Below are 25,642 nucleotides of genomic sequence, written 5' to 3' on the forward strand. Positions count from 1 at the left end.
CTTGCTTCTCTCTGTTTCAGATTATAACATTTGACTTGCAGAATAAACTTTGGGTTCTTGACCTCTCTGTAGATATGTTGCCATGTGTCTTTGATTAAAAAAATGTTTTTGTTTTTTTTGAAAGGTCCCATATTACACCACCAGGTGTGATTGTGATTAGCCATTACAAGCCGTTTAGAAAATCGGCCTCTAGTGACATAACAAGTGGGCGTGTCCCCCTAGATGTATGACGGAAGATGAGCAACATTTGCTACAGTGTACTGGGTAGGCTGGTAGACTGATCTATCCAGCACACATCTAGGTGGACACGCCCACTTATGATGTCAGAAGAGGCCGATTTTCCAAACGGCTTGTAACGGCTAATCCCACTCACGCCTGGTGCTATAATATGAGACCTTTCAATAACATTTTGAAGATGCATCCCTGCAACGGATCACTCTATCTGCACACTGACAAGAAACCAGACCCACCGGCCACGGAGGGCTGAGAGCCAGGGTCAAGGGTCAGGCCTAGGGGCCAGGGGTCGGGGGTCAGGCCCTACCTCCAGGAACTGGGCGTTGATCTTGAACTCGGGTACGGGCCGGCCCTGGTCCTGGGCGGCCTGGCGGCGCTGGGCCACGCCCCGGTACAGGTGGTGCACGGCGCGGGGGATGATGCCCAGCTCCTCCTCCCCGATGTTGACGTCGAAGCCCGTCCCCATGGTGTACGTCTTCCCCGAGCCCGTCTGTGGGCCGCCGCCATGTTGGAGGACATCACCACGGTTACTAGTGTAATAACATGACTGACTATAACAGTTACTAGACCATTAACATGACTATTATAGGACTGACTATAACAGTTAGACTATTACCATGACTTACTATAACAGTTACTAGACCATTAACATGACTATTATAGGACTGACTATAGCAGTTACTAGACCATTAACATGACTATTATAGGACTGACTATAACAGTTAGACTATTACCATGACTTACTATAACAGTTACTAGACCATTAACATGACTATTATAGGACTGACTATAACAGTAATACTATTACCATGACTTACTATAACAGTTACTAGACCGTTAACATGACTTACTATAACAGTTACTAGACCATTAAAATGACTATTGTAGGATTTACTATAACAGTCACAGACACCACATTTAAATGTTTACATTCATGGTGTTTAGCAGACGCTTTTATCCAAAGTGTCTTACAATAAGTGCATGTGTCTAAGAAGGAGAAACAACAATATATCTCCGTCGGTAAAGTAAGGACGTTCATAGAACCAAGTGCCAAGCACTAACAATCACTAGGTTAACCCATTCCCTGTACAGAACAAAGGTATCTAGGATAAGATGCAACAGGATACTATGTCCTAAGTGCCAGGACGTACAACATACAATAAGAGTGTACATTAAGTCCCTTGACTTAAGATAAGGGTCCCTTGATATCCCCTTATCTAGGACCGGCCCCGCCCTCTGGCCCCCCCGTCCCCAGACAGCTGGGACTCCGCCTCTCTTCCAGAACACTCTCTCTCTCCTCACCCCCCGTCACTCCTCCTGACCCTCGAGTGATTTTAAACGTTTTAATGTAACGGTCCGTTTACATTTTGCTATGTTTTTATTCCTGTGTTTTGTCTTCCCCATCTGGATGAGCGAGGGAAGGGAGTATCTATCTATTCATCCATCCGTCTGTCTATGTGAACACACACCCACACACACACACACTCTCTCTCTCTCCCTCAAATAATTCAGACATGACACACATAACATTTGAATCCAAATCTCAAATAAAGAAAACAATAATAAAATCCCATCTCTGAACCCAAATGGGCGGAGGTCCCATGATGCATTGGGGCCGGGTCCAGAGATGATCTCTGCTAAACCAGCTGTGCTCCACCTCCCACCATGCGCTACATCTGCACCGCCCAGCAGGTCTGAAGTAGGCCAGCCGTGGAGGACGGGGCACAGAGGATGTAGGTTAACCTGCCTTAAATATACCCCGCTAGCTCAGGAGCTACGTGCTACACTAGCACAAACCCAGAGCTTTATCAGAACAACAGCAGCGGCTGTGTTCCCCTCCCTCCCTCCCCTCCCCCTCTCCCTCTCTCTCTCCCCCTTCCTCTCTCTCTCTCTCCTTCCTCTCTCTCTCTCTCCCCCTTCCTCTCTCTCTCTCTCTCTCTCTCTCCCTTCCTCTCTCTCTCCCTTTCTCCCTCTCCCCCTTCCTCTCTCTCTCTCTCTCTCTCCCTTCCTCTCTCTCTCTCTCTCCCCCTTCCTCTCTCTCTCTCTCCCCCCCTTCCCCTCCCTCTCTCCCTGCGAACGCCAAGCACTGCGATCTCCGTTGTCAGGGCAACTCAGGCGGAGGAGGAGGGGGGGGGCAGAGCTTGCTTGTCTTTTCCATGTGCTAGACCTGACAGAGGGGGCTGGGAGGGAGGCAGGGGGGAGGCAAGGGGGAGGCTGGAGTGGGAGAGCATTCAGATAAGTGTACTAGGAATAAACTCGGCCCGCTCTGCGTGTTTGGGCCTGGCCCGTATCGGCGGACGACATGTTTTATGAGCGTGCGCTCTCAGTGGGCGCGCAGGAACCCATCTGAAACAGCCCTCATCAGAGGTCATGAACTGGTTCTTGTTATGATCCAGTGATCCCATCTGAACGTCGACCGGCTGTCAGGCTTGGCCACGGTGTCCCCGCAGAACTCAGACTGGACCCTGAATCCTCCCTAACGGTGTGTTTGTTTAAGGGGTGGGTCGGTTCCACTGAGACCATACTAAAGCTCCTAGCCCAGAGAAATGCTTTCATCAATCTGAAAAACTAACCGGGTCAGTCGATCTAATCTCCTCTAGTCTCCTCCAAATCAGCCTATGAGCATTGTGTTTATAAGTACTTAAATGTATTTTATATGTATAAGTTATTACATTTATACATAAATATATGTATATATACATTACACACATAGACACACACACACACACACACACACACACACAGATAGTATTTATAAGTTCTTATATGAAATTATATATAGATACAGTATTTATGTGTACATATATATATATATATATATATATATATATATATATACACACACACACAGTATTTATTAGTACTTCGTACACTAGTGTAAAAACTAGCCCCGGTTCCACTCAGTCCTTCTGAAGACGTTGTGTACCGTGATCAAACACGTACTTATCAGCCTGGTCCCTCCGCTCCAGGTGACCTCTGCCCTCTAGAATTAGGCCCCGTCAACCACTCGTGATTTAGCATAATGCTTCAGCCAAATACATCAGCAGGACGCAGTTATGGCGAGGATTAATATACAGACTGGAGCGGCTCTGTCAGGGGGTAACTCACGGTCAAACTCCAAAGCTCCTTCACCTCCTGTTATCAGTGACCACGCCCACAATGCACACACACACACACACACACACACACACACACACACCACACACACACACACACCCACACCACACACACACACACACACACACAACCAACACACAACACACCACACACACACACACACACACACACAGAACCACCCCTTGTCCTTCCAGCTACTAGAGAACATTAAACAGCGGGAATTTATGAAGATCAGGTACAACATGGTTGAGCGAGAGAGAGCTAGAGAGAGAGAGCTAGAGAGAGCGAGAGCGAGTGAGACTAATACAGAGAGAGAGAGTGATACAGAGAGACTGAGAGAGAGATACAAAGAGATGGAGAGTGACAGAGAGAGAGAGCGACAGCGAGTCAATGAGATAGCGAGTAAGACAGACAGAGAGTTAAGTGCTGCACAGGCCCCCAGGAACAGTGCATACTTCCGCAATCCACCAGTGCTCAGTGGCCAAGACTGGTATTGCAGCTGTTTTAGCAGGCTGTGGACCCTTGATTCATGGAGTCCCAGAAGTAGTTATCCCCGTTCACTCCAATACAAGTGGGGAGCCGGAATATGTCTCCGCAAAAATAATCTGGATATCAACCAAAGGCTCATAATTATCTTTATACCATGTACTAATAAATTGCACGTTTTCTCTTTTCAAAACGCCACCTCAAGCGTTTTATTTTATTTATGTATTTTATCGGAGTCGTAGTGAAACAAATGTTGTTTCGGCCCGGCATAATAATTGTTCAATAATAATTGTTGTCCAGATGGCAGGAGGAGTGTAATTTAAAGATAACATATAGAGAATCATCAGGGGGGTTAGTAACTTATACTCCCATGGTCGGTAAACAATGCCACTGTGCTCGCTCAGACCTCTCACTTATGATGCTACAATGCTAACAATGCTAATTATTGAGAATATTTCTGCATCCGGCATGTCATGCACTAGGGCGTGGCAAGGCGCCCATGATGCGGAAGCCAATCTCTCCTAGATGTTCCCTTGTGCCATTGAGCAGTTTCATAGGAATGAATTTGTCCGCTGTCATGTTTTAGTCCGCTGTCCTTTCTATAATATGTCCATGAGTGAGTGCTGCCCACCTGTCCGTAGGCAAAGATGGTGGCGTTGTAGCCCTCAAAGCATCCCTCTATGAGCTTCTCGGTGCAGGCCTCGTAGATGGCCTCCTGCTGGGAGTCCATGTCGAAGACGTGGTCGTAGGTGAAGGCCTTGTCCTTCCCCAGGATCACCTGTGGCTCCCCGGGCATCACATAAGTACAGATGTGGCATCCCTCGATCTTCTCCCGGCCCAGCTGGGGCCGGATCCTGAAGCAAACAAAGGAAGAGCATCGTTATACCCAGAATTAATACCATTATGTCATGATTATCAATAGTTAACGTGACCAGCTGGACAAGATGGCAGCATTGATTCCATAGCGCAACCCAGTATTGTCAATTTCATTATTTTATATAGGTTTTTTTGGTCACTCGGCGTCGTTAAGCTGTCTGTAAGAAGCCATGGCCAATTCAACTAAAAGAGCTCCGGTAACGAGAGGGAAATCTGAAATGGAGGCCCTGGCGGACGCGGTGCTAGAGAAGCAACGTGGCTACCTTGAGTCACGCTTCGATCAACTTCAAACGATGTGAAAGGGCACAGAGGACAAATTAAAAGCCATCCAAACAGACTTGGTAGCACTAACTAAGAGTATTGGCACAGTTAAAGCAGAAATGGGAAAGATACAGCAGGTGACTCTACTCGCCAGAAATACCCGATTTATTTAGAAGAATTGAAAATGGCTGTATTTACAATGCAAAGGAATAAAGTTCTATGAATCAAATTCTATGTTACATTCTGGAGCAAACTAGATCCACTACTCTTAGACATGATTAGAGCCTCTATAGATAAAGGCGGTTTCTCAAGAGCTGTAAATATAGCTCTGATTTCATTACTATTAAAAAAAGACAAGGATTCAACAGTGTCAAGATTATAGGCCTCTCAGTTTGTTGAATTCCGATTAACGCAAAAGGTACTTGCCCGACGTATTCAGGACTATTTACCAGCTATTCACCTCTATTTTACCAACTACTTCACTGTGATCAGACAGGATTTATAAAATCAAGGCTAGCCGCAGATAATGTAGGACGTCTTCTCCATGTGATAGATGCTGCAAGTGTCAAAACAGAACCTGCAGCTGTGCTGTCCCTTGTTGCTATGAAAGCATTTGACAGACTTGAATGGGCCTTTTTGTGGTCTGTCCTGGAAAAAATGAGTTTTGTATGGTCAAGGTACTGTATTCTAACCCCTCGGCCCACCGTGCTCACTGGGCAATTATCTTCCACGCTGTTTCCGGTTAAAAGATCTTCCCGCCAGGGTTGCCCTTTAAGTCTGGCACTCATTGCACTTTACCTTGAACCTTTAGCGCAAATGATTTGTCAATCTACTATCCTATAGCCTATCTCTGTTTATGACACTCAACACCATGTAGCATTGATGATATTTGAGTATTCATGGAAAACCCAACACTTTCTTTGCCTAATCTGCTGTCAATTTGTGAGGAGTTTGGTGGTCTTCAGGATTCAAAATTAATTGGTCCAAATCTGCCCTCTTACCATTTAATGAGCCAGCTAAAACACTGCAAGTTCCAGCTAAGGTTCCGGTTGTCCAGCACTTTAAGTATCTTGGGATTGATATTTTTCCATCTATAAACCGCATCTTGTGACACACAATTACTCAGAAGCATGGAACAGAATTAAAGCAGACATAGATAGGTGGATTTGTCCCCCTAATTCTCTTCGTGAAAAATTCACTTTAGTTATGCTCATAGAACACATTTAACACCGAAAAAACTCTGCTGTATGAAGGCCATAAGTGATCCATTTTGTAGTTTATGCACTATGAAGACTCCTGGCACTTTCCTTCACATGATGTGGGATTGTCCACCAGTGTCATGATTCTGGGCTAAAGTGACATCCGTAATGTCGGACTTACTATCAGTAACAATACCAGTGACTGTTTCTTTCCTTCTGTTAAATGATTTCGCAAAGCTCAATATCACCAAGCTTAAAATACGCATAGCACTGGCAGGCCTGACAGCTGCCAAAAAGATTGTTGCGGTGCGATGGAAGCCTCCCCACTCCCTTGTCATCAGACACTGGGTCCTCACCTTTTTGGATGTAATTTATCTTGAACTTTCAACTGCTCGGATTATTAAGGCTAATGAGACCAATTTAAACAACCTTCACTCTGCCGCTAATTTTCTGAACAAAATTTTAAAGTTACCCAATTACCATAATCTTGCTTAAGTAAACCCACAGAATCTCCCTGCTGCGCGCGTGTGCGTGCGTGCGTGCGTGTGTGTTTTGACATATTAGGGATGTATTATTTCGTTGTTTACACTGGCATGGGCTTGTAACCTTTGGCACATTTCTCTAGCTGTCTTTATTCTAATTTCTATTTTACTGTTTTTTTCCTTTTCTTTCTTGTCTTTTCTTTTTTATCCACACACTTCTCTGTATCTATTTGCAAGTATGTGTACTAGATATAGAGTATTTTTCTGTATATTATTTAACAAAATATGTCACACTTTTTTCTGTTAATCTGTATTTTTTCAAATTTTTTTTTATTATCATTAGTTAATAATATTAATATTATTATACCATGAATTAATATCATTAATACCATGAATAGCATCGTTAATACCATTATGAAATATGAAAAAATTCTACCAATTAATCACATGATATACATTAGTTAATTTTTTTACCATTACTATGAATCAATAACCAATATACCTGGAATAATACGCACTTGAATGTCATTCGGCTATATCCTTAATATCATAGGTTAACACCATAATGATCATATTTAATATCATTAGTACCATGAATATCATTCATTAACACCATTTATACCCCGCATACGATAAATGAATGGCATGAATATCATTAGTAAATACGATTAATATTATGGATTAATATCATTAATAACATGAATATCATTCATTAATACCATGAACAGAGAGGGATCAGAGTATTCGTAACACACTTAATTAATTAATCAAATCCTTATGTTACAACTCAAAGTGACGGTGATGCGTCCTGCTTGGGGAATTCAAAAGATACCGACTCTGGGAATGTGTGTGGTTCACCAAACCATCGTCACAACCCTTCAAATAAAGGGCTCGTGGTTGAATCCTGGTTCCCCGACAGCACTCCGATAATGCCAGGTTTGTGTTGAGAAATAGCCTCTAAACACAGAGCGCTTCTCTAGAGCGGACCCAAAGCACCGACACACAGACCCAGAGAGGAAAACCGGGGAACCGTGGGGGCGTTCCTGTTTGGGAACCATGGAAACCGTGGGCCTTCCTGTTTGGGAGACATGGGACTTTCTGTTTGGGAACAGTGGGACTTCCTGTTTGGGAACCGTGGTTCCTGTTTGGGAACCATCAGTGTTCCTGTTTGGGAACCCGTGGGCCTTCCTGTTTGGGAACCATGGAACTTCCTGTTTGGGAACCGTGGGGTCGGCGTTCCCGTTTGGGAACGTTCTAATCTAGGTGAAGGGGAAACCCTCCATTCAACATGAATGATCCAAACTCAGAGAGAAGCTGACCTAGTGAGTTTGAGGACTGAGTCCGGGCCGGTCCCATGACCACCTGACCCCCCCAAGGCCTAATATCGTGGCTCATTGACCATGTAGGCGGGGCTTATCTGTTCTGCTTCTCCATTGGTGAACGCTCGTGTCTCTCTGCAGGCCTGATGTTCAGGCCTCTGAGCCAACTGAGACCGGCCCACGGATTACCAGGCCTGACGCCAACGCAGGGCTGTGTGTGTGTGTGTGTGTGTTTGCGTGCGTGTGTGTCAGAACACAGACTCGTAATTTCACATTCCAAGGGCCAACATTTCTGACCAAATCCCTTTGACACAAATTATACTTCATGGAATACTAACTTTAGAGCCTTTAGAGTCTGTCCGTCTCTCTCCGTCTGTCTCTCCGCCTGCCTGCCTGCCTGTCTCTCTTACTGTCACTCTCTCTGCCTTGTTTGTCTGTCTCTCTGCCTGCCTGTCTGTCTGTCTGTCTCTCTGCCTGCCCGTCTGTCTACCTGCCTGTCTCTCTAGCTGTCTCTCTACCTCTGAGTACAGTGTTCAGAGGACTCAAGAGTCAGCGATGGAACAAGGCGTCCATTGTGTTTCTCTGTGACACTGGATCCCCCCGCCATCCCCGTCACCACGGCAACCGGCCGGACGGGCGGGGAGAGCGAAAGGTCACCCCACGTTCTGACACAGACAAGTTCTGACAGGTTCTGATCGGATCTGACAGGTTCTTCTGACGCCAACCGGTTCAGACAGGTTCTTCTGACACCACCCGGTTCTGATACATTGAGAGGTTCTAAAAAAGAATACAGGAACTCGCCGTCAGTGTCTTTAATAAATGAGGTTGATTGCTATGGTCAAGGACATGTCGTCCATAAGGTGGAGGACCTGCTGTGTGGTCGCATCTGGCCTCCTTTGAACCCCAGTACTCCTGAGCGTGAGCATGTGTCCGTGTGTGTGGATATGTTTTGGTGTGTGTGTGTGTGTGTGTGTGGATATGTTTTGGTGTGTGTGTGTGGATATGTTTTGGTGTGTGTGTGTGTTGTGGTGTGTTGTGTGTGTGTGTGTGTCTCTGTGTGTGTGTGTGTGTGTGTGTGTGTGTGTGTGTGTGTGTGCAAGCGTTATAAGCTTGTTTGCTCGGCGGTTAGGTAAACACCGCCGGCCCACTGACCTCCAAACCCTAAAAGATATCGAAGCTTATTCAACAAACAGTAATGACTCAGGCGGTCACTAGATAATGACCTCATTAATACGATCATTAAGTAGCGGCAACACGGCCGAGAACCTGATGCTTGGTGATGACTAACAGGGCAGCGAGTCCCAACAGATACGAGGGTGTGAGTCTGAGAGGTATCCAGATTCCTCCGTCCACACCTGTGAACCAGGCTGGCATGAGTCCCGGCCTTCGTGTGTGTGCGTGCGTGTTGGCGCGTGTGTGTGTGTGTGTTGGCGCGCGCGCGTGTGTGTGTGTCGGCGCGCGTGTGTGTGTGTGTGTCAGCACGCGGGTGTGTGTGTGTGTGACGTGCTGGCGAGTGTGTGTGTGTTGGCGTGTGTGTGTGCATTGGCATGTGTGTGTGTGTGTGTTCGCGTGTGTGTGTGTGAGTGTTTGCAGTTCTGTGCACAAACACACAAAGACACAAAGACAATCGATGCAGCGCTCAGCCGGTGTCTCACAATAGGCGCTTCCTCAGAGGTACAGACCGTTGGAGTTGTAATAACCCCCCCTGTCCCCCCGTCCCCCCCTCACATGGACCCTTTTGTTTCAGGCTATTTCACATGCTAATGGTTTGTGTAATCCTGTCAGCTTTGACACACTTTCTACAAATCATCCCCGCCCTCTCTCCTCCCCTGCCAGCCGCCCCGGGGGTAAATGCTTCTCCAAATTGAAACTGGGGAAATTTCTTTACAATTACTACTACTAATTATATCTTTCTGCTCTGGGATACAGCAGTCCTAATGTGTTATAGTTGAACCTCAGATCCAGCAGTCCTACTGTGCTACAGCAGAACCTCTGATCCAGCAGTCCTAATGCGTTATAGTTGAACCTCAGATACAGCAGTCCTACTGTGCTACAGCAGAACCTCTGATCCAGCAGTCCTAGTGGGTTATAGTTTAACCTCTGACCCAGCAGTCCTAGTGTGTTATAGTTGAACCTCTGACCCAGCAGTCCTACTGTGCTACAGCAGAACCTCTGATCCAGCCGTCCTAGTGTGTTATAGTTGAACCTCTGACCCAGCAGTCCTAGTGGGTTATAGTTGAACCTCTGACCCAGAAGTCCTACTGTGCTACAGCAGAACCTCTGACCCAGCAGTCCTACTGAAGAGATATTCTACTGAAGAGAAACTCATCCCCATGAGTGGATGAAGCTTGGCGAAGGTGGTTATAATCAGTGTAATCAAATCAATCGCCACAGTAGCCAGTCGTGTTGATCTGAAACCAGTGCAGCCACATAGTTCACACAGCGACAAGTATGGGTTGTGTTGGTTTGAACAGACAATTACCTGCTTTAAGTCATTATGTTGTCATGTCACCTCCAGCTAAATTATTGATTGAAACAAATAAAGTGAAACACCCTGTGTGCACCAATATTTGAGGTTGTCTGTAATCAGAGATTAGGTTAATCTGATTTGAAAGACTATCTTCCAACATACTCGGCATGTAAGTAGGAAGTCCACACTTCTACTCCACACTTAAAGTCATATCATCTGCGTGTTTGAATAAAGTACCATATTCTATAGTAGAGGTTATCTTATGTCACTTTTTGTACTCTAACACCATAAGGAGCCTTTCTGTAGAGGATGGGTCAGACGTATTTTTAGGAGACTTCTCTATCGTACGCGTTTAGGTCTCCTCAAAAAAGGTGAAAGGTCAACAGGTCAGGGATTAGAGGTCACGCCAGGTTCTCGTGGCCTGCTGCTACTGACACAAACCGGTCATGTGACCCGGCACAACACACACCTCCTGTTGCGTCCCTCTCAATAAGATGGCGGTGGTCATGGGGTCTCTTCTTCCAATGAGGCCAGGTTATGGGCGGGACTTCACATTATGTTATCACATTTTTTGAGTGCTGATACGATACGTATTGGACTTAAATCCAGTAAATACTGTGTTTTTGTAAATTAAATGCAATACAATTTTAAGATCATTATTTTGCATCGTTTATTGTTGGGGTTCACGTTCTGTAGTCCCAGCTGTTAAATGAACAGAACATAACATAGTGGATGCAGAGTGACTAGGTGAATACCCTGCAGTGCTCCCTGTAGGACACTACCAGTATTTATCTGTCACTGAATAACTGACAAGATACTGAGAAGTATTGCGGAAGCAAAGAGTCCCGATTCTCACAAGAATCTATGTTTCCCTCATCTCCCTTGCAACCTCCTTCTGCTGCTCCATGCTGAAAGCAAGATGGAGACCAGGGTATCCATGGATACCAGAGACAAACCAAGATGGAGGCCAGAGTATCCATGGATACCAGAGACAAACCAAGATGGAGGCCAGAGTATCCATGGATACCGGAGACAAACCAAGATGGAGGCCAGAGTATCCATGGATACCGGAGACAAACCAAGATGGAGACCCAGAGTATCCATGGATACCGGAGACAAACCAAGATGGAGACCCAGAGTATCCATGAATACCGGAGACAAACCAAGATGGAGACCCAGAGTATCCATGGATACCGCAGACCCCTCCAGTACGTGTCCACAGATACACCAGAGCTTCTACTCAACAGAGTGGATCGTAGTTTAGCCTCGTCATACTACAACGACCAGTGAGTCTCGCTTAATGAAAGGATGACTCAGCACAAAACCTTTCCAGGAGCAAATGTCTTTGAATTCATCCTCTGTACCAAACATTAGAACAGATTCAGCAGAAGTAAGCCTGATCCAGTGTCTAGCTCAGGAATCTAATGCCGGTTGCTACAAGCACATAGAAACAGATAGACTGCCATTCCTCTTTTGTTACTGTCCGACTGTGTGTGCCTTTCGTCGTTAATATCAGCTTGTGATAGTGGATATCATCTGGGTGCCGGTCCATACCGTGTTTAAACACGTTGCACCCATTGCAGAACAATGTTGTCCCGAGACCACAGCCTCACTCAGCCTCCCACTGAATCACAGCCAACTCTCAGGTTTCAAAACCAGCCTTTGCCTGAAATGGTTTTCATCCGTCCTCTCCAGCGCCTCAGACAGTATAAATGTGTGCTGTACAGTGCCCTCAAGGGAGAGACATCTCATTTCAGAGTTTGAGCAACGGGAAATTCCTAAAATCCCATTTGTTCCCTTTGTTCCCGGAGAGCTCCGTTCCGCCTCAACCGCAGGGACACCAAGGTGCCGGCCTCACTACTCCCAATGAGAAGAGAGCACCGTCTGCACTGTGGAGACCAGGTTAGAGGGGGGGGCGTCAGGGGACTGGGAGGACTGGGTTATGTCATGAAGCAGGGGACACGCCCCGACCTGCCGCAACAACGTCCATATCAATCATTGAGAGAGAGGGAATTCTATTTGCAAGTACAATCAATGTTAAGCTCTTATATAATTACAATCTCGACGCTGCTGTAGAACAACCGAGGTAGAGAGACAGAGAGGACGATGCAGAAAGAGGCGGAGAGAGAGAGAGCAATAGAGAGAGTATGTTATCTAGTAAGTGAGTGGTCTCTTCTCTGAGTGATGTGAAGATCGATCGTCATCCCCTCATTAAAAATGGAAGAAATAAGCGTTGAATCATCCTGCAACAGAACACCAAAAAAAGACCTGCAGAGAGGCGTGGCCTGGACCATAAATAGCTTGCATGATTGGCTGGGACCAGGATGGGAGGAGCCAGTGTGTTGAGCTTAATGCCATGCCGTCCGTTTGAGTTAAAGTGTAAAGGCTGACCACCTCTGTGGCTTTTGTGTGAGTGCGTGTGCGTGTGCGCGTGTGTGTGTGTTTGAAGACAGTGGCGTGGCCGTAGCCATGGTGACGCGGGAGATCTCGCAGCAGACAATACACAGGCCTAGATGTACCCCGTGGATATACTACCCCCCTCCACCCCAACCAGGTCTCACACAACGTAGCGCAACAGTCTCCCAGCGGGGATGAATACTCCCAGCAACAAAGGGATCATCAATCCCTGCAGTTTATTTTATGCTGTTTTGTACGCTTTGAAATATTTCAATGTGATCCATCACGTTATGTGTGTGTGTGCATCCCCTGACATTCATAATCCTCATTATCATGACTATAACTAGCGGCAGCCTCCAGTGTCCCTCGCTGTTAAACCTGCATGCACACTTTTATCCAGTTTATCCTCCCATCCTTCTGTGGAGGAGGAGGGGTTGCCACGGTAACCGCCATGGGCGGCGGCGGCGGGGGGTTGGGGGGTGGGAATTAAAGGCCTAATCCGATTCCAGCAGGATGTGACTGGGCACCAGAGAGCTGAAGATGTCAGACTGATGAGACGCAGACGCGACCGGACCTCCTAACCCCTCCTCAGAGACGTCACCGTGGCATCCACCTCACAGCCGCCCGGAAATCACAGGGAGATACTGTCCCTTAAAACTGCTTTTAAGAAACATTCTGCGTCACCCAACGTAATAATATCATATGAACCAATGTATTGGGTCTCAAAGGTCAATAAGGCTTGTACGTGTGGGTGACATGTGGCTCTGGAGGTAGAGCGGGTTGGCTTGTAATGGGAAGGTTGCTAGTTCGATTCCCGGTTCCTCCTAGTGTCGAGGTGTCCTTGAGCAGGACACCTCAACCTCACTGCTCCGGACAAGCTGGCTGTCGCCTTGCATGGCTGCCACCGCCGTTGGTATGTGAATGTTTGAATGAATGGGTGAATTTTGGGCAGTATCTGAAAGCGCTTCGAGTGGCCATTGGTTAGAACAGTGTCCGTCTATAAATGCAGTCCGTTTGGCATTTACGTCACATCGCAATGACCGCCTCCATTTTGGGAGCGGAGGACTATTCGAATGTTCGTTATCGTGTTAGTAGTAAGGGTTCTCTGGTCATTGTTTGGTGATAAATCATGATATGATTCGCCCTTGTGGGGAGACATTGTTGTGTTTGAAAATACCATAAAGCCTCTCATGCGAGACCTGACCAGACAGAGGCTGGCCTAGGTCACGTCGTAGTCACGTTGAGTTAGGACTCTACTGCAACTCTCAGGAGTCCTATGGTGGAGAATCACCTACAAAACTCTCACGATGCATTGCATGTACAAGCCTAGAAAATACACTTTAGAAGTAGATTCTAAATAGTCTAAACTCTATTTACTTTGATGTACACACTCAAAATTCCTCCAAGAAGCATCTAGCTTGCTCAGCCAGGGTTAGAGTTTGGGTTCGCCCACTTCTGGATGTTTGAGAGGTGTGATTCCTACATAACTGTTAGCCAATAGCCGAGGGCTACTAACGCACAGGTAAGCTATCGTCAGCAGGGTTGCATAACACTGGGACCAGGAGTGTTACGTCATGTGTGTATTACTCTGAGAGATGTTTACCCAAGGCTTAGCGTTCAAAACATACTAAATACCAGTTATGTTAGCATACAGCTTCCCAAAGCGCTCAGTAAGACGATACAGCCCGTTCTCCAGCCGTACTGTTGACTGTTTGCCACATGGTTACACTTTAATCCTTTTATTTCCCAAGACTAAAGCCGGGGCCCTTGAGGCTGCTTTTCAAGTTGTGCAAGAGGAGCAGCGACCGACAGATCAAACGCTCCGCTCTGAGACTGAGAATGATTAAAGATAAATAAAAACACAGGACTGTCTAGTGCCCAAGAACACTGGTTTATATCGATTTCTGCCAAGCGTTCGGTTGGATTCTGCTTTTCTTTCCTCGCTCACACGCTCTTTTTTTTTACAAAATGGATTTCACTGCCGTCTGATGAGCACCGACTTTTCAGCGGATCTCACGTGAGGAACAGTGTATAGTTAGAGAACAGATATCACGTCTAAAAACCTCTGCAGACCACAGGCCTGCGGAGTCCTCCATCACATCACACCCTAATGAAAGTCAGTGATCATGATCACAGTCCTATTTGTGTGTTTGCAGATTATTTTGTTGTAATTGTGCATCCAACATGATAATAAGTTAACTGTCTGAGTCCCACGTCCATTCAGCCGTTCGCTTGCAAAACATTGAAACTTTGCAAGTATTAGCATGTTAGCATGCTAATTGCCACAGTGCATTACCCTGCTAGCATGTCAGCGGTGTGCTATGCGAAAAACGAAAGCTAAGCTAACAGATAGCATGTGTATCTCACACCGCATGCTATCAACACAACAGTTGCCCCAGCCAGCCAGCCACACGTGTTTCCCTCTGTAAATGCCCCCTCTAGCTCTGGTGTAATCTGTGTTCACCGGCCATGTCTGTTTACAGTAACTACAGTGACTACCGTAACTACAGTAACTACCGTTGTACGGTGAATGGTCCCACTCCTGGGAAGTGGAGGACTTAACGGAACCTTCTGGCCCCACTCGGTTCAATCCCCTCCAACGTAAACAGAAGCTGTTCTGACGGAGAGGCGCCCGCTGCACGGACCTCAGGACAGGTGGAGTCCAGCCCGTCGCTATGGAGACGGAGAAAACCAGTGGAAACCAACACCACCAGCACCCCCCCCCCCCCCCCCCTCCCCCAGACACACACACACGCACACACACACACACACACACCACCTACTTATATCCTTCCTGTACAGAAGATTATCTTAATAAATAAATAAATGGCAGACGACAAACAAAACAAACATTTCCACCCAGAAACAAAACAGCCAGATCAGCCAGTTCAGAGGAAAACATGTTATCATCGATATCAGCTTTAAAGAAATGTTTTCCCTACAGCGCCAAGGACGATGGAAACTAGAAATAAACCAGTACTGTGTTTCAGTGGATTGCCAGTTACAAGTTCTACACACCAGAGGAAGAGGCTGCACACTTTGGGACATTCATACCAGCTGACCAGTGCTGGGTAAGGAGTGATCAGTGAGTCAAGGCGTCTATAAACTAAACCGCTGACCTACATTCAGTGTTTATCAATTCAAGAACCCCATCAATGCCTTTCAGATAAACTGGGAAGGAATTAAACATGCCCAATGGGCCAGGCTGGTCACATGGTCAACAGAGGGTTGTGCAAGGAGGAGATAGCTTGACCCGGCTTCTCATTATCCACTATGATGAATTTAAAGGTGACTGAGAGGGACTCAAACCAACAAACGTAGTGGTGAGACTTACGAGGCTTCACATCTTTAAACATGAATTCAATTCAAATTGTATTTACCCAACGCAATTCACACAAACGCACGCAGTTCAGCTAGATGACAGACAGGCAGGCTGACAGCCTTCAGATCGACAGCTTTACTGCTTCCTGGGAGGTCAAAGGTCGTGGAGCCAAGCTCACCGCTCACGTGCCAAAAACAGGTTGTGCTGAGTGTGTGTGAGTGGTGTGTGTGTGTTACTCATGTCACACTAGTAGCTGTCATCTCTACAACACGTGTCTGTAACTAGTTGGTTGAAATACAGCAAGTAAACAATACGGCATCCACACACACACACTGTGCTATTCGGCTAATTTCAGCAACTCGGCCGCAGTAATGACAGGCTAACATGGTAACGATGCTGGGGTGAGTCTCATTGTCTGGGGCTCCATCTTGGTTCTAAACGCTAGCTGGCTCAGTGCCACACCTCAGCTAATGTTAAGAACCAAGATGGCGGCTGGTTGAATAAAGCTCTTGGATCCTAAACATAGTTAAAGGAAGGATATGCCACACCACATCCTCACAGCCTCACACCTCAACACTTCATGGCACGCGTCAGCTGCACACACGCACAGCTGGGCAATGCTATCTGCTATCCTTCAATCTTTACATCCACATTTACATTCAGGGCATTCAGCAGACGCTATTATCCAAATCGACTTACAATAAGTACATTTGTCAGAAGAAAGAGGAACACACTGTTCCTCTTTTTATGTTCAAGGACGTACAACATACACTCAGTGCATAAGAGGGGCGTGGGGTAGTGGGGGGGAGGCTATGCAGTCCATATTCTGTTGACTAGTGATCCATTTAGGAGATGCTTCACCCAGAGGCATGAAGAGAATGAAGTCATTGAGGAGCAGGTAGGGGTAGGGGAGGACATCTTGCTCAGGGACGTATGCAGGTGGGCGGTGGACTTTGGGTATTGAACCCAGAACCTAAACCCCCTGGCTATTACCCTGCACCAACCCTCCCCCCGTTGGTGTTAAGCCATTATTTTAGTCCTTAAGTAGAGTAGAACGCAGGGGTCAGGTTATCGTCCTCGGGACTCTAACCCAGGACCTTTAGGCTCCGAGTCAAACCCCCCCCCCCCCCCCCCCCCCCCCCACATCAGGTCTGGGCTGCAGGTCCACTGGACCGAGGGCAGTTGACACGGGGAGCCTTGCTGTGTCAACTCTGGGCCCCTGGGCCCCCCCGGGCCCCCCAGAGCCCACGGCCCAGAGAGACAAAGGCCAGCCCGCAGCTGAGTTTAGTTAAGTGTGTGTAGTTTAGTTTGTGCATGTACGTGTAGTTGAGTGTGTGCATGTGTGTGTGTGCATGTGCTTGCATGCAGGTATACCCATTTGCACGAATAGCCACCGGCACAACATGAACCCAGGGCCAATGAGAACACACACACACACACACACACACACACACACACACACACACACACACACACACACACACACACACACACACACACACACACCTGGAGGTGTCAGGCCGCGTGTCTGGCGTGGTTTTATTTAACCCGGGGGGCTGCGGAGCCAGTGGGCCGCTGCCGGTGTCCGTGTCCAGCGCCAGGGGTCTGCTTACCGCCCGCCGGGGCCCCGTGACACACGCTAAGTTAGGGGTCTCCTCTGGGGGGGGGGGGGGGGGGGGGGCTATTAGGAGCCCTGCTGTCTATTTGCGGACGTCTGCGGTCTATAACGGATACGGCCGCTGGAGGGGAGGCGGGGGGGGGCGGAGCGGTCCGCCGGGGGTATTTGTGGTGCTGGGGGGGCAGCTCCCACGGGGACACGGAGGAGGAGGGGGGGGAGCAGGGAGGGGTTGAACTGGGCGGGGGGGGTTGACGTCCAGTAACACCAGTACCCTGAGTCGACAGGCCGACGTGTGTGGAGCAGTTAGAGAGAGAATGAGATGTAGGGAGAGAGGGAGATACAGGTAGAGAGACAATGAGATATAGGGGGAGAGAGAGATACAGGTCGAGAGACAATGAGATATAGGGAGAGAGGGAGATACAGGTAGAGAGACAATGAGATATAGGGAGAGAGGGAGATACAGGTAGAGAGACAATGAGATATAGGGAGAGAGAGATACAGGTCGAGAGACAATGAGATATAGGGAGAGAGGGAGATACAGGTAGAGAGACAATGAGATATAGGGGGAGAGAGATACAGGTCGAGAGACAATGAGATATAGGGAGAGAGGGAGATACAGGTAGAGAGACAATGAGATATAGGGAGAGAGAGAGATACAGGTAGAGACAAGGAGATATATGGAGAGAGGGAGATACAGGTAGAGAGACAATGAGATATAGGGAGAGAGAGATACAGGTAGAGACAATGAGATATAGGGAGAGAGGGAGATACAGGTAGAGACAATGAGATATAGGGAGAGAGGGAGATACAGGTAGAGAGACAATGAGATATAGGGAGAGAGAGGGAGATACAGGTAGAGAGACAATGAAATATAGGGAGAGAGGGAGATACAGGTAGAAAGACAATGAGATATAGGGAGAGAGGGAGATACAGGTAGAGAGACAATGAGATATAGGGAGAGAGGGAGATACAGTTAGAGAGACAATGAGATGTAGGAAAGAGGGAGATACAGGTAGAGAGACAATGAGATGTAGGAAAGAGGGAGATCCAGGTAATAATAATAATAATAAATGAAATTTATATAGCGCTTAATATGGTACTCTAAGACGCTTTACATATTGCCTTATCAAAAATATGTAAGACAGACTAGACTAGGTAGAGAGACAATGAGATGTAGGAAAGAGGGAGATACAGGTAGAGAGCCAATGAGATATAGGGAGAGAGGGAGATACAGGTAGAAAGAGAATGAGATATAGAGAGAGAGGGAGATACAGGTAGAAAGAGAATGAGATATAGGGAGAGAGGGAGATACAGGTAGAGAGACGTAGGGAGAGAGGAGAGATGTAGATGAAGAGAAATCTAGAGAAGAGGGAGATATAGCTGAAGAGAGATGGAGTTCGATATAGATGCAGAAAGCGAGAGAATTAGAGACATAGATGGAGAGAATGGAGGGATGGAGAGATAAATAGATGTGGAAATGGAGAGATAGGTCCAACAATATAGAAAGAGAGAGACAGAGCGAGCCATCTCGATATAGAAAGCTATACAGAGAGGGAAAGATATCTAAAGAGAGGACAGAGACAGAGAGAGACAGAGAGAGACAGAGAGAGAGAGAGAGAGAGAGAGAGAGAACAAGTCGCAGCACAGAAAAACAAAGAGAAGCGGTAAACAGCCTAATTAGTAATTAGAGGGGCGTAGTGCACACACACGTTAGCATGCGTGTGTCTCTCCTTCCACGCAGGCTGCCATGCCTGGCGGAGTGTGTGTGATGCTGATGCGTCGCTGCAGAAGCGTGGGGGGGAGGAATGTGCTGAGTCCTGCTTGCGTCGGAGGTTACGGCGTAACTACGGCCCTCGGGCGCTCTGCGGTCGACTGGAGGCTATTTACAGGCTGAGGGTTAACGTGTGGGCAGAGAGAGAGAGAGAGAGAGAGAGAGAGAGAGAGAGAGAGAGAGAGAGAGAGAGAGAGAGAGAGAGAGAGAGAGAACACTGTCCCCATACAGAGTGGGGGGGGGTGGGCGTGGGACAGGAGGTCTGGACCTCACTGGCTCCATTGTAGGACTTTCCAGCGGGGAAAAGTCAACATTTTCGCCCTCATGGGGGGCGCTGCACCCTGAGGTCAGGGAATGACTCATGTTGTGTTTATGGATGTGTCCTGTATCATCATCTGGTGCTCTGTACCGGTTTCACTTCCTCTTGAGTACCATCTCTTCTCAAATCAAAAGGAGAGATACCGGTACACTAAGAATGGCGGCGGGATAACTAGCGGTTTAGGGGATTGACCTGAAGCTGAGAGTTACCGGGTTCGATTCTCTAATTTCTGTCTACCTGAAGGCCTCCTACTGTCTAACCCCTACCTGCTCTGTAATGACCTCTCTGTACTGTCTAACCCCTACCTGCTTCTTAATGAACTATATCTGTACTGTCTAACCCGACCTGCTTCTAAAAAAAGACAACAAACAGATAAATCCCTGGAAGTCTCTAAATAGTAAGCAGCCACCGGTAACGGGGTTTGTATTTAAAGGCTAGCATGCCGAGCTAGCTGAGGCGCCGTAGCGCTATGAACCCGAGTCCATTCAGAGTCATGATGTAGCCATCATGGAATCAAGACGCTCACTTTGAGGGGACCCAGGGGTGGCCGTGTATTCATGGACCTCTGGGTAGCACTCTGAAACCACCCGCAGGGAGCCAAGGTTAGACAGAATGATGGACCCTCTGCTCCTCTGATCTACAGTGTCTACAATGCCCACTACACACCTGTGGTGTGTACAGTGTTGACTACAGCATTGTTTAAGATGCTCTGGTACATTCTCATGTAGGAGTGCCCCTCCTTGTGTTAATTTTCTAGACAATAAACCGATTGTTTTTCTGAACTTTAAATGACATCAAACGGATATCAGATGTTGTTTCAGCGTAAACACTGAAACTCCCCGGAGTTGTCCTCAGGTGAACAGTACACATTCATACGAGTCAGAGTGTGAAGTTGAGAGATAGTCTCTAAATGCAAAATTACAATTCAAAAGAGCGGCAGACGCAGCAATAAACAGACGAGAACAAGTTTAGAAATAATCAGACAAAGACGAACAGAGCAAGCGGACCTTACACTGGCAGTCAATAACACACACACACACACACACACACACACACACACACACACACACACACACACACACACACACACACACACACACACACACACACACACACACACACACACACACACACACACACACACACAGAGAGTGAGTATGTGAGAGACTATCGACAAAGGATATCGACTCAGTAGGTCAGAAGACAGCCTAGTGAGTGTCTCCCAGGAGGTCTCTCCCCCCTCCCTCCCTCTCCATCCCTCCCCCGTCTCCCACGCAAAGCGCTGGAGGACCCTACAGGGTTCAGCTCCCGCTCGACCTCTGGTGAGGAAACACAACAGCACACCTCTTTGTGTTTCCTTTGTGTTTGGAAACAGACCCATGCTGCTCTTCAGCCTCAACATACAGTCTGCATCCTCACTTCGCTCCAACATTTCCCATGGTCGACGATGGCGCCAAGCCAACCAGAATCAGTGTTTCCATCCCATATGCAGAGACGGTCCGATAGCAATTTTTTCCTTCCCGATACCGATTCCAGAATTTGAGTATCAGCCGATACCAAGTATATCGATACAGCATCTAGCAACTGTAACTGCTGACAGCACTTGATCTTATTTAAGGGTTCATTTGCGATGACAGCGATGTTTAGTAAATGAGCAAGTCATGTGATGGTATCAGATCAGAGCATAGACCCATAGACTTTCAACTCTACCCATACGCCCTTTCAAGGTTCGACCGACACAAAGGGCGACAGTATCTGCTGCAGTAAACAGCGGAACCAATTATCAGACAGGCTTAGACGTGCCTCTCCAACCAGGAGATGGGAATGGTTTTAGGATTAAAGGTGATGAGTGATCCACGCGAGGTGGACAGCGGCGTGGCTCGGTTCCCAGCGAGGCCGTGGCCCGGGAGCTTCTGCTACCTGAGCCCCGACGCCGGCTGGTGATTAAGTCGTTAAGTCGTCCAGTAATCCAGAGAGTCGGCGCGCTTTAAGGGGAGAGCTGCCCGCCTCCGTCAGCTCATCTTCCTCCATTAATCCCTGCTGGTTTCCATGGTTTCAGGGCTCCACCTCCGCCGGCCCTCAGAGTCGGAGCCACGCAGCAAACGGTAAACCGAGCTGGATGGAGTCTCCGTTTAATTACCCCGAGTGTAGTCCTCAGATTACTACTACCACTACTACTACTAGTACTAATACTACTACTACTACTATTACTTTTACTACTACTACTACAACCAACACTACCACTCCTACATTACTACCACTACTACTACTACAACTACTTCATTACTACTACTATATCACTACAACCACTATCACCCCTACTACTACCAGTGTTATTACTTTCACTACCACCGATATTACATTACTACCATTGCTATTACTACTACCACCACCACTACATTACTCCCACCACCACCCCCGTCCCCAATGGGTTTGGCCACCCGTATGCGCCCAGGTTATTCTCAAGGTGTTAGCAGGCTGCCCCAACAAACCCAACACATCCCTGTTGGTTGTGTGTGTGTAGGCAGGCTGTAGTTGAATCCTTCCAAAAAGGTGGGTGCTGGTGTTGGTCAGACTCAGGGCCGTGCGGTAGCATCCCAAGGTGCTACCGCAAGGTTCACACAGGCCTACACGTCCTTGAGCATGACCTTTAAGGAGTGATCCCTCGCCCCTCCCGTTCCTCTCATCCAGCGGTCGTCCGTCAACACAGGGCGGCAGGTATCCGCATGCGGCTCAGGAGGTAGAGCGAGTTGGCTGGTGACCAGGAGGTTGCTAGTTCAAACCCCGCCTCCTCCTAGCGGAGTATCGAGGTTTCCCTGAGCGAGACATCTCACCCTAACTGCTCCTGACGAGCTGGCTGTCGCCCTGTGTGGTTGACTCCGCCGTCGGTGTGTGAATGTGTGCATGAACGGGTGAATGTGAGGCAATATTGTAAAGCGCTTTGAGAGGCCACTGGTTAGAAAAGCGCTGTTTGCAGTCTGTTTACCATTCACAGAGTATAGCACCTCACTAGCGCGCGGCGCGGCGTTAGCTCTGTAGTCTCTGAGCCGTCGGCCTCAGCAGGAGCTGGTTCAGCGGGTCCCTCTGTAACTCCGTAACAGCATTTCCCCCGGGGCGGACCTGCCACTCAGGACCTGTGACGCGCCGTGTGAGTAAGCACGCTGACTTCAGTACGAGACGAGCTGCAATCAGGAATGTCCGGTCTGTTGTTCACCTTAAGGAGTGAGTTACAGCGCCGGCCTTGTTTACATTCTGACAGAGCTGGAGAGAATCAGGTCAGAGGAAGAGTGGGAGGCGTGCGAAAAGAACACGAGAACTGACCAATCCCTGATGGAGGGTGTGTGTGGCCCCATTTTATGAACACAGCACATTCATCCTGTCCTTCATTCATACTCTTCTTCATTAGGACGCCGTGTACACTGGCTGGCAGACTGACGGACTAAAAGGCCTGAGTGTGGCCTTCCAAAATCCCAAACCATTACTTAATGACCTGTCTCTGTACTGTCTAACCCATACCTGCTCCTTAATGACCTTTCACCCCTACCTGCTCCTTAATGACCTGACTCTAGTCTGTACTGTCTAACCCCTACGTGGTGAGTGTCCTCCCAGCCCACTCAACACACAGTGTCTAAAGACATGTCAAATGTCAAACACGCCTGCTTCACACACAGAAGCACCTGACAGACAGATCACCTGACCTCTGTTCAAACAGAGGAAGCAGAGTCCCCTCTGCCACGACCCCCACCTATGTACACAAACCCACGCGTGTGTTTTGTATTAACTCTCTGTTCACTGTGTGTGTGTGTGTGTGTGTGTGTGTGTGTGTGTGTGTGTGTGTGTGTGTGTGTGTGTGTGTGTGTGTGTGTGTGTGTGTGTGTGTGTGTGTGGCAGTGCCAGGTGCTTGGTGGTCCAACATGCTCGTAACACAGTGCTAATGGGTGGATGTAGGATCCAGCATACAGTTCAACATTTGTGCACATCCATAAACAGACATGTACGGTGTATCCATCCATCCATCCCTGTTATGTGTTGCTGATTCACTATGGTCGGCTGTAACAGGCCATCAACGCTACGCAGCAGCTGAATAAAGTCTCCTTCTCTCTCGATGTGTACCAGACAGCGCCGGGCTATCAGCGCGGAGAGACAAAGAGCCAGCCGGTTCAGTGCGCCCTGCCCGCCCCCTGCCCGTCAACACAAGCCCCTCTCTCATCGACCGCCAGTCACTCAGCAGTCGTCTTTGACGGGATGCCCAGAGGACTAACCCCGGAGCCGTGGCCCGGCTCCAGACTCAGAACACAAGGTGGATTTATATTGCCTCTCCCCCTCTCCCTGCCTCCAAAAGTACACGGCTCACTCCCTTCCCCATCTCTCTCCTTCTTTCTCTGGTCGATTAACACTTCCAGAGATGATCTCATCCATCAGGCGATGCAGAACATGCAGCCTGCACACATAAGCAGCGATATAAACGGATCACACCGTCCCTCTGCCTTGCGGTCTTGTTATACCACCATACACGGCCTCATAAAAACAGTCACCGGTATGAAGTAATGGAGGAATATGAGTACACTACACAGGTGTCTGGCTATAGCGGTATCATTGAGCTAGACACCGCGGACAGGACGATAAGGGCGATATTGCAGCCCCTCAAGGGTTGGTATCCAGCGGTATCCGAGGGCCCGGATGCGATGGAGGCCAGCCGCTGACAGGTGCTGCCGCACCGGGCAGCACTCAGCAGCCCCCAGTACCACCCACCAGCCCCTGGCCCCACCCAGTAGTACCCACCAGCCCCCAGCACCACCCAGAACAGGAGCTCTCACCAGCTCCGGGCACCACCCTCGGCCTGCAAGGTGAAGATCCACACGTTGAGTGGGTTGGGTTCGCTTACCTCAGTGCCACGCGAACCGAGCTCTCGTCCTGTCCCGAACTCATGCTGCCTCACCGCTCCCACGCGTCCGTGCAACAGTTGGAAAGAAAAAAGATCGATCCGTATCGATTGGGTCTCATCGGATCCACCCGGAGAAAGAAAAAACAAGTGCGCACTCTCTCCCAGCAGAATGTGTGTGTGCGTGTGTGTGTGTGTGTGTGTGTGTGTGTGCTGCGTGCGACGAATGGAGCGGTCCGCGTCCACCTCGACTACGACTCAACAAAACAACCCGCCTCACTGCTAACTCTGTGTTACACGCGCAATAGAGACAATGTGCGCGGCCGTCAGCCTGGCGGGCCTACCGGGCGTGCATATCCCGGTTACCGGGCACCCGCGTGCAGCGTGCAGTGTGCGGTGTGCAGTGCTCCGGGCTCCCGCTGCGAAGCATGCATGCAGGGAGAGGAGACCGAACTGTGCTGTGTGAAGGGGGGAGCTCTCCGTTCGCACGCCGTCCGCTGAACTACGGAGGATTGATCCGCAATGCGTCACCAAGCCACGCCCTCTTCCACAAAGCCACGCCCTCTACCGTCACACCCTCTACTCAGGGTTCGGTCTGTGACGTCATAGGGACCAGGGAATAAAGATAACGGGTTCCACCGTCCAGGATGTGACAAATACTAGGCTACTTAAACACAGTTAAGATTGTGAACAGCAAAGACATTATCAAACCCATTTTTTTCTTATAATTTTCACTGTTTTGGTGCACAGATGTTTTTTGCAGTAAATACGTCCCATCATCCACTAGTATCCATTACCTCTACATCTCAGGATGAGTTGTAAAGTTCACCTGTTTGTAGGTCGATCATTCCCTCCCACAAAAGAGCAGGGTCTGCCAATGGCCACGTAG

At 48.3% G+C, this 25,642-nt stretch overlaps 1 protein-coding gene across 1 annotated transcript in view; it reads right to left on the reverse strand.

Annotated features, from left to right (window-relative positions):
- The window catches only part of kif21a (kinesin family member 21A), a 53,915-nt gene extending 28,686 nt beyond the window's left edge, over positions 1 to 25,229 (reverse strand). Inside the window, 3 exon segments of the mRNA XM_056598469.1 lie at positions 542 to 724; positions 4,469 to 4,691; positions 24,757 to 25,229. Coding sequence (XP_056454444.1) covers positions 542 to 724; positions 4,469 to 4,691; positions 24,757 to 24,800 — 450 coding nt within the window. The 5' untranslated portion in view covers positions 24,801 to 25,229.
- Between the last annotated feature and the right edge of the window lie 413 nt (positions 25,230 to 25,642).

The sequence above is a fragment of the Gadus chalcogrammus genome, chromosome 9, assembly GCF_026213295.1.
Source record: "Gadus chalcogrammus isolate NIFS_2021 chromosome 9, NIFS_Gcha_1.0, whole genome shotgun sequence".
In the NCBI taxonomy this organism is placed as follows: domain Eukaryota; kingdom Metazoa; phylum Chordata; class Actinopteri; order Gadiformes; family Gadidae; genus Gadus; species Gadus chalcogrammus.